At 48.7% G+C, this 9,795-nt stretch overlaps 1 protein-coding gene across 1 annotated transcript; it reads left to right on the forward strand.

Moving 5' to 3' along the window:
* The first annotated feature begins 1,157 nt into the window (after positions 1-1,157).
* Positions 1,158-3,222, forward strand: LOC124694464 (protein HOTHEAD-like). The gene is made up of 4 exons (XM_047227449.1): positions 1,158-1,935; positions 2,010-2,413; positions 2,501-3,072; positions 3,177-3,222. The coding sequence occupies exons 1-4, from the start codon at positions 1,158-1,160 to the stop codon at positions 3,220-3,222; spliced, it is 1,800 nt and encodes a 599-aa protein (XP_047083405.1).
* The last annotated feature ends 6,573 nt before the right edge of the window (positions 3,223-9,795 follow it).

Genomic DNA, 9,795 nt, shown 5'->3' on the forward strand with positions numbered 1-9,795 from the left:
GACCGGCCTGTCTCTAACAAAGCAATAAAGTTGAGGTCATACTCCCTAATCGACCCCTTCACAAACAAATGTTTTCCAGGATCTTTGAATCCTTCACTGTTCCAAGTAAGTCCTTTAAGATTCGTCATTGAAATTTTGAGGGTTTAAATCTAATACGAGTGCTCCTCCTAACCAAGTTGTTGTCAAACGAATTTTTTTTATATAAACAAATACTAGCCCTTCGTGTAGAGCAACATGCTATTTCTGAATCATTACATAACGGTATGATGATTTAAGAAATTATATTATAGTCCTTTATAAGTTTCTTGCCAATACATCTTCTTCCCAGTTTGCTCGCAAAGGAACAACTAAAAATGCATCTGCATTAGGACGCGAGAAATTTTGATCTGATTAGCGAATTCTGCAACAAGCTAGTGTTCTCATCAATCAAACTAATACTATCTCCAGCACTTATGACACTACAAAAAATTGGGCGTTTGCCTCTTGTGTCCTTGTGTTTGCTGAGAGCCAAACACCGGGGCACACGACAAAAGTTGTCTTTGCTTAGAGCCAACCAAAAACCTCTTGCTAAATAAAAAGCACATCCCTCCGGGCCGCAGCAGATGGAGTCCAAAAGGCTCAACCTTCGGCAAAGATCTAGCCATGGTCCATTTGCAGTCTTTGCCGTGTCTTCCCTTACCTGTGGAGACACTTGGCAAAGACCTGCTCTAGGTCACTTGTCCTCACACGTGGAGATCGACCCACCATTGGTTATGCCTACTCACTTAATCAACCCTGTGTTTAGAGCTCGTCTTCTACATCTGATCACAACGACTGATCGTAGTAATGATAGCTCGTCTTCTACTACATCTGATCACAACGACTGATCGTAGTAATTATACTGTACTTACAGTACTTATTATAACTTATTACTAGTGTCAATCAATTTAAAAAGTCTAATTACTTTAGCCCGCATGCAAAGGCTCTCGAGGACGCCGCTGTTCTTTCTATCACCACCCGGCCGGATCCCTCGGGGCTCATCTTTGCACTAGGAATCAGCACATATCAGCGCCCCTAATTGGCAGCTAACTTTTATCTAATCGAATCAGTCCCAATCTATATAAACAAATCCGACACGTTGCCAGCAAACGGCGGCGAAGATTACTCTGACGAAATCCATGGCGGCGCCTGGCCATCGTGGCTCTCTACTAGCCGTGGCAGCAACACTTGTCCTCTCACTCTGCCTCAGACCAGCCGCCGCGCAGCAGGGAGAGGACAAAGGAGGCGAGGAGGAGGACCAGAGACAGCAGCGGTACAACTTCCGGTTCGTGCGGCACGCGCGGGACGCGCCCCTGGTGTCCCACTTCAACTACATCGTCGTCGGCGGCGGCACGGCGGGGTGCCCGCTGGCGGCGACGCTGTCGGAGCACTCGCGCGTGCTCCTGCTGGAGCGCGGCGGCTACCCGTACGGCAACCGCAACGTCTCCAGCGAGTACCACTTCGCGGACGCGCTGGCGGACACGTCGCCGCGCTCCCCCGCGCAGCGGTTCGTGTCCGAGGACGGCGTGGTGAACGCCCGCGCGCGGGTGCTCGGCGGCGGGAGCTGCCTCAACGCCGGCTTCTACACGCGCGCCAGCGGCGAGTACGTGCGCGCCGCCGGGTGGGACGCGCGGCTGGTGAACGCGTCGTACCGGTGGGTGGAGAAGGAGCTGGTGTTCCGCCCCGACGTGCCCAAGTGGCAGTGCGCGCTCCGGGAGGGCCTCCTCCAGGCCGGCGTGACGCCGGACAATGGGTACACGTTCAACCACGTCCCTGGCACCAAGATCGGCGGCACCATCTTCGACAGCACCGGCCGCCGCCACACCGCCGCCGACTTCCTCCGCACCGCCAACCCCAGGCGCCTCACCGTGTTCCTCCACGCCACCGTGTCACAGATCCTCTTCCGCCACATAGGTACGTAACTACATGCGCACGCATTGCTCGCTCTATGCAGGTACTGAAATGGAAATGTGTGCGTGCAGAGGGGTCGGCGAAGCCGGTGGCGTACGGGGTGGTGTTCACGGACCCGATGGGGGTGCAGCACCGCGTGTACCTGCGGGGCGGCGGGAAGAGCGAGGTGATCCTGGCGGCGGGGACGCTGGGGAGCCCGCAGCTGCTGATGCTGAGTGGCGTCGGTCCGCGGGGCCAGCTGGAGAAGCACGGCATCCGCGCCGTCATGGACCACCCCATGGTCGGGCAAGGCGTCGCCGACAACCCCATGAACTCGGTGTTCGTCCCGTCGCCCGTCCCCGTCACGCTCTCCCTCGTCCAGATCGTCGGCGTCACCCGCTTCGGCAGCTTCATCGAGGGCGTCAGCGGCTCACAGTTCGGCATCCCCCTCCATGCCAGCGGCGTCCGCCGCCGCTCGCACACCTTCGGCATGTTCTCCCCCATGGTACGCACCGTCGCACGTCCTCACAGGCTGACACCTTGTCCAAACTTCAAACGTGGCAATGGCATGACACTGGCGGTGACCTTGCAGACGGGGCAGCTGGGCACGCTGCCGCCGAGCGAGAGGACGCCGGAGGCGATGCGGCGGGCGGCGGACGCGATGCGTGTGCTGGACAGGCGAGCCTTCCGGGGCGGCTTCATCCTGGAGAAGATCCTGGGCCCGCTGTCGACGGGGCACATCGAGCTGCGGTCGACGGACCCGCGCGCGAACCCGGCGGTGACGTTCAACTACTTCAAGGACCCCAAGGACGTGGAGCGGTGCGTGCGCGGGATCGAGACCATCGAGCGGGTGGTGCGGTCGCGGGCATTCTCCCGGTTCACCTACGCCAACGCCACCGCCATGGACGCCGCCTTCGACCGCGCCAAGCTCGCCAACTTCCTCAACCTGCTGCCGCGCCACCCCAGGGACACCAGGCCGCTGCAGCAGTACTGCCGGGACACGGTGATGACCATCTGGCACTACCACGGCGGCTGCCACGTCGGGCCCGTCGTCGACCAGGACTACCGGGTCATCGGCGTCGAGGGGCTCCGCGTCGTCGACAGCTCCACATTCAAGTACTCCCCCGGCACCAACCCGCAGGCCACCGTCATGATGCTCGGCAGGTAAACATCTTTCTGCCTGAAAACTTCTGCATTTTGCTGTGAGCCTCTGACGGAATTCGTTGATCATCTGCCTCTCTCTGTTTCGCTGAAATTTGATCGAACAGATACATGGGCCTAAAAATTCAGACGGAGGCGTTGACAGGGAAATGACGAGACACCGAACATTCATTCGTTCATCCATCCACGGTCAATTAGGCTTCAAACTTCGAGCCATTGGTTGGCTCTGGTTGTGCAATTGCGCTTCTTCCTCTAGCTAGAGAGTTGTTTTGTCGGCTGTGGTTACAAGCGCATTGTTACACATGCATGTAACGTTTGCTGAGATAAAAATGCAAGTGAGAGAGATAAACAACTTGCACCGATCACTGATGTTCCAGAAAAGAACAAAGGCATCCGCCAAAACCTGCTCCCTCCGTCCATAAAAAGACGAAGGTTGTTCAAGTTAAGATGTATGTATACACTAAAAAGCATCTAGATGCTTTTGAATTTAGATAAACTTTCGATATCCTCTTATGGACAGAGGTAGTAGAAGATTTTGAAATGTGCGATTCAGACTAGAATCTCACATGCTCCACCTCCACGTCCATGTCCGCAAAAAAAATCTAGTGCTACGGCACATTTATGGGTTCTACCATCATATTTTGGCAACCAAAAGGTAAAAAACTATTGAAGAAAAAAGAGAAATTTCTTGATATGCATCTTTCATTCTTTTTCGCCATTGTTACTACACACCTAGAGTGTCCTATAGTGTTATCGAATCTCGGGATTTTGAAAGAAAATCAAAATTGTGGTTCCCAAAAAGGTCAAGAGAAACTTGATTTTGCTCTTGACATTTTGTACGGTGGACTACATATGGGAAAACAATTGTTGACGAATTTTGGTACACATGCTAGACAAGTATAGGTGCTTGTTTTTCAGAATTTCTGACTTATTTTTCAAAATTTTCAGAAACAAAGCTCCCTAGAGTTCTCGAGGCCTAAAGATTTTTTTTCGAGTTATAAGTACTACTCTAACATTGTCTTCAACGCAGATGCAATTGCACCGACAACAGCCTGTTGTAGCTTTGTAGTTATGTCGAAAAGAGAGAACACAATATAGGGTCCTCCTCCCAGCCGCCCGAACATACAATCCACTAGGCCTAGCCAAATTACACAACAACCCATCCAACAAGCTGTCCCATTTTATCATTCATTTTCTCCAAACACGCCTTTGTCTTTCTCGGGCATAACGGGCTATATAAACACGTCAAAATATCCTTGGACTAGCTGCATGGGACTAAATCAATCAGCACTTCATCTGATCAGTTCGTAACAACTGTAAGTGGAACAAGAAATGCAACATCTGACGAACAAAATTCTTCTACATAGGGAACAACAAATTAATGTAAATGAAATAAAATCACACTACAACTTGGTAAAAATTATAGAGTTCAAGGAACAAATCATGTATACATGCAAACAAAACAATCAAATACGCGGAAAAATATTAGTGACCGTGGGACAAATCATGAGTTCAAAGGGAACTAGTCTAAGTGGAAATAAAATAGTGGCATCCATGGAACGAAGTACGACTACATGTGCAACTAGAATATGGACAAAGTTAAAGGAAATTGTAGAGCACATGAAATAAAACACGGTACAAGAGGATCAAAAATAGATCATGTAGAAAAAAATAGACACATCAGAAATGAATCACGACTTCTGTTAGAACAAAAAAAAAAATGGACTGTCTAGAACAAACCATTAGCACCAATATATGTAGATCATGCAAACCCAAAAGTTGAATACATGAGAAACAACTTAGGACTACTAACTGGAGAAAAAAATGGAGTATTTGCGACAAAAAGTTAGCACTAATGAAACAAATCATAACTATATATATGAAAAATAGTGCGCGTGGAACATAACCACACAATAAGAAAACAAATCAAACCAAATGGAACAAAAAAAAACCATGAAAAATATGTAAAACATGGTTTAAAAAGGAAAGATGGTAGAGAGGAAAAACAAGTAAAAATGTGTGAACTCAACAGACGGAAATACATTTGTACACCCAAGCATGGCTGTGGGTGCTTCCACAGCCGTTAGATGCGTAGAAACATAAACTTTTATGAAGAGAGAGAGAATGGAACAAATCAAACTATAAAAAACAAAGTTGAGCCAACAAAATTAGAGTAACACCCATTGATTTTTTTTGCCTAGCTACCTGAGCGATTCTACGATAGGAATCTTTCAAGTGATGCATAGTCCCTCCATTTCATATTAGTTGTCATTTGTTTTGTACAACTTTATACTAAATCATCCATAACTAATATAGAACAGAGGGAGTACATTTTTTGAGGAACATACGATACGGAGTAAATATGTTGCTTAAAGCCCACATACATGGGCTAGCCTGGGGGCATGGCCTGTTTATGGTTCTGGTCTTTTCTAAGGTTCTATTTTCACCAGAAAGTTTTCACGTTTAGCAAATAGAGCTTGATCTGCCTGATGGATTTTATATATGATTTATAACATGTATAGATTTTTCATAAATCTAGGAACTTCTATCACCTTTTTGTAGCATGTTTAGAAATAAAAAAAAATTATGTGTTGTAAAACATAAATGCTCACATACATCTAAATAAATTTTGACATAAAAAAGTGTTCACACATATCACAAAAAATTTCATGTGTTATAGAACGTTATTTCTATACTCCGCATATAATAAAAATGTTCATACAAATAGAAATTAATGGTTTATGTATCTTTAAATCGCTTTATGTATTAAAATGAAAATAATGGAAAAAATAAAATTAGGAAAACAAATAAAAAACCATACCATCATGAAATAAGTTACTCCCTCCGGGCCTTTTTAATTGACTCGAATTTAGTAAAAGGTTGTACTAAATCTGAGTCACTTAAAAGAGACCTGAGGGAGTAATAAATTTTGAAAAAAGAAATAAAAAATGTAAACCTAAATAGTACAAGCAAAAGAAAAATGGCACACATAAAAAGGTGACTAGTAGCGGAGCCCTTCAGTCAGCAGCTCCCTTATTTGCCGATATGAGGGGATAGGTTTTGCATATTTTCTATGTCAGGTCTTCGATAACTAATTACATGATTAATATACTAATTATATAACATAAACTTAATGGCATTAGATTTGCATCCTTTTTGTGGGGGGCATTACATTGTTATGTGAAAGTACTTAATAACATTTCCAACTATGTATATGTTGTAAACAGAAAATTAGCAGCGCAATTGTTGGTCAAAGCTTCATCTCATCGATCAAAACAGGGTCTACAAAAGAAACAAGATTGTACTGTGCTAGGACGAGGCGGAGTCTTGGTATTTGACTTTTGGATTTGCAATGTTCCATTGTCTGATAAGAAAACCCTTCGAGCTTCGAAGTTGATCAAGTTTTAGAGTATGAAAATCTCATTTATACACAGAAGATGGAAATGCTAAGTTACACATTCTACTGTTACTAAAGGTGCACATGCTGCTTAACATGTGTAGCTGTCTGACCTGAGACAATTTGCTCAACGTAGGGCGGAAAGGGAAAGAGTCATGTTGACATCCTGTAGCAAAGGTGAACCGGCGGAGGTGGGACGAACTTGTCCAACGCCGGTTGGAAAAAGAAGTGAAATCAACATTCGGACGTGTTTACCTAGAAACAAAGCAGTGGGACTTTCTTGCCTCGGTACTTTTGATTACTGTGGTCAAAACTCAGGGTGAGCGCAGGCAGGCGACTTCCGAATGGAAGCAGCCGCTCTGACGCTACCTGACGGCCGGAGCGAGAGTGACACGGCGGCTCAGCTCGTCTCTTCGCCGCCGTCGACCAGTCCCTGTCAAACTCCAGGTCATACACCGGCAATATCCCATCGTCGTCACGTACTCAGGGCATCTCCAACCGCGCGACCCAAACCGCGCCCGCGCGTTCATTTGGGTCGAGCCGGACAAAAACGCGGCCCAGCGCGGGGACGCACCGCAAAAGCGGACGGCCGCGGCGTCCGGAACGACGCAAACCCGGCCCAAATCTGGGCTAGGTTTGCGTGGCCGCGGATGGCACGCGGCGTTCGCTCGCGTCCGGGCGTCCGTCGCCTCGTCTCCTTTGGGCCCACCTGTTGGTGACCCGGGGGGTATTAAATGGGGACTGGAGGGGATCTGGCCCTCCACTCCAGTCCCCACTCCACTCCCGCAGCGAAACCGCCGCCATGGCCCCGAAGCGAGTTTTCGCCGGAGCCAACGACGACGAGGCGAGCAGCAGCCGGCGTCGTCCGCCGGCGCCGCGGCCATCGTGCGGAAACCCAGGCGGCCTCCACATCGGAGAGGCCGCCCGCGGCGGCGCGGCATTTCCGCAACCACCGCCGCTGCTGCTCGAGCCCAAGCCCGAGTCCTCGGAGGAGGACCCGGACCTCCGCGCCGCGCTGCTCATCTCGGTGGCGGAGGAGGACGAGAAATGGCCGCACCTCCAGGCGGCCATTCGAACGTCCGAGATGGAGGAGGCGGCGCGTCTGGCGGAGGAGGAAGCGGAGCTCTGGGAGCTCTACGCCCAGGCCCGCCAGGCGCGACGGGAGGAGGAGGAAGCGGCGCGGCGGGAGGAGGCCGGCGCCGCGCCGGCGAGGAGCGCCGCGAGGCGCAGCGGCGGCAGGAGGCCAGGCGCCGCGCAGAGGAGCGGCGCCGCCAGGAGGCCAGGCGCCGCGCCTGGCAGGAGAGGCAGCAGCGCCTCAGGGAGGAGGCGCTGCTCCGTGCGCCGCCGCAGCCTCGGGTGGTGATACGTCTCCGACGTATCGATAATTTCTTATGTTCCATGCCACATTATTGATGTTATCTACATGTTTTATGCACACTTTATGTCATATTCGTGCATTTTCTGGAACTAACCTATTAACAAGATGCCGAAGTGCCAGTTCCTGTTTTCTGCTGTTTTTGGTTTCAGAAATCCTAGTAACGAAATATTCTCGGAATCGGACGAAATCAACGCCCAAGTTCCTATTTTCACCGGAAGCATCCAGAACACCCGGGAAGGACCAGAGGGGGGGCACTGGGCCCCCAGACCATAGGCCGGCGCGGCCCAGGCCCTGGCCGCGCCGCCCTATGGTGTCGTCGCCCCTTCGACCCTCATGCGCCGCCTCTTCGCCTATATAAAGCCCCTGGATCGAAAACCCTGATACGATTGACGAAAACCACAGAAACCTTACAGAGCCGCCGCCATCCCGAGGCCAAGATCCGGGGACAGGAGTCTCCGTTCCGGCACGGCTGCCGGAGCGGGGAAGTGCCCCCGGAAGGCTTCTCCATCAACATCGCTGCCATCTCCACCGCCATCTTCATCACCGCTGCTGCTCCCATGAGGAGGGAGTAGTTCTCCATCGAGGCTCGGGGCTGTACCGGTAGCTATGTAGTTCATCTCTCCCATGTACCTCAATACAATAATCTCATGAGCTGCTTTACATGATTGAGATTCATATGAGTTTGTATCACAATTTATCTATGTGCTACTCTAGCAATGTTATTAAAGTAGTTTTATTCCTCCTGCACGTGTGTAAAGGTGACGAGTGTGTGCACCGTGTTAGTACTTGGTTTATGCTATGATCATGATCTCTTGTAGATTGCGAAGTTAACTATTGCTATGATAATATTGATGTGATCTATTCCTCCTACATATGCATGAAGGTGACAGTGTGCATGCTATGTTAGTACTTGGTTTAGTCCTTTGATCTATCTTACACTATAAGGTTACTTAAACATGAGCATTATTGTGGAGCTTGTTAACTCCGGCATTTAGGGTTCGTGTAATCCTACGCAATGTGTTCATCATCCAACAAAAGTGTAGAGTATGCATTTATCTATTCTGTTATGTGATCAATGTTGAGAGTGTCCACTAGTGAAAGTGTAATCCCTAGGCCTTGTTCCTAAATACTGCTATCGCTGCTTGTTTACTGTTTTACTGCGTTACTACTGCTGCAATACTACCACCATCAACTACACGCCAGCAAGCTATTTTCTGGCACCGTTACTACTGCTCATACTTATTTATACCACCTGTATTTCACTATCTCTTCGCCGAACTAGTGCACCTACTAGGTGTGTTGGGGACACAAGAGACTTCTTGCTTTGTGGTTGCAGGGTTGCATGAGAGGGATATCTTTGACCTCTTCCTCCCTGAGTTCGATAAACCTTGGGTGATCCACTTAAGGGAAAACTTGCTGCTGTTCTACAAACCTCTGCTCTTGGAGGCCCAACACTGTCTACAGGAAAGGAGGGGGAACGTAGACATCAAGCTATTTTCTGGCGCCGTTGCCGGGGAGGAAAGGTAAAAGGTACTCACACTCCGGACCTCGGCTACTAAGCTATTTTCCGGCGCCGTAAGTACTCGAAGCTATTTCCTTTAGATCCTGCAATTGCATCTTTTTGTTTCTTGTTTACACTAGTTTGGCATAATGGACAAGAATGAGCTTCTATTTCTATTTCCTGATTTAAAACATGGATTGTTTGATGCGAAAATTAAAAAACCTATTGAATCTTGTTTGCATGCTGGTAGTAATATTAGTATGAACGCTTTGAACACCATTATTGATAATAATATAGAAAGTTCTAAGCTTGGGGAAGCTGGTTTTCATGATCTTTTTAGTCCCCCAAGCATTGAGGAGAAAATTTTCTTTGATGATACTTTGCCTCCTATTTATGATGATTATAATGATAGTGGTCTTTTGGTGCCACCTACTATGGAGAGTAAATTTT

Source organism: Lolium rigidum, chromosome 3 (assembly GCF_022539505.1).
Source record: "Lolium rigidum isolate FL_2022 chromosome 3, APGP_CSIRO_Lrig_0.1, whole genome shotgun sequence".
Lineage (NCBI taxonomy): Eukaryota > Viridiplantae > Streptophyta > Magnoliopsida > Poales > Poaceae > Lolium > Lolium rigidum.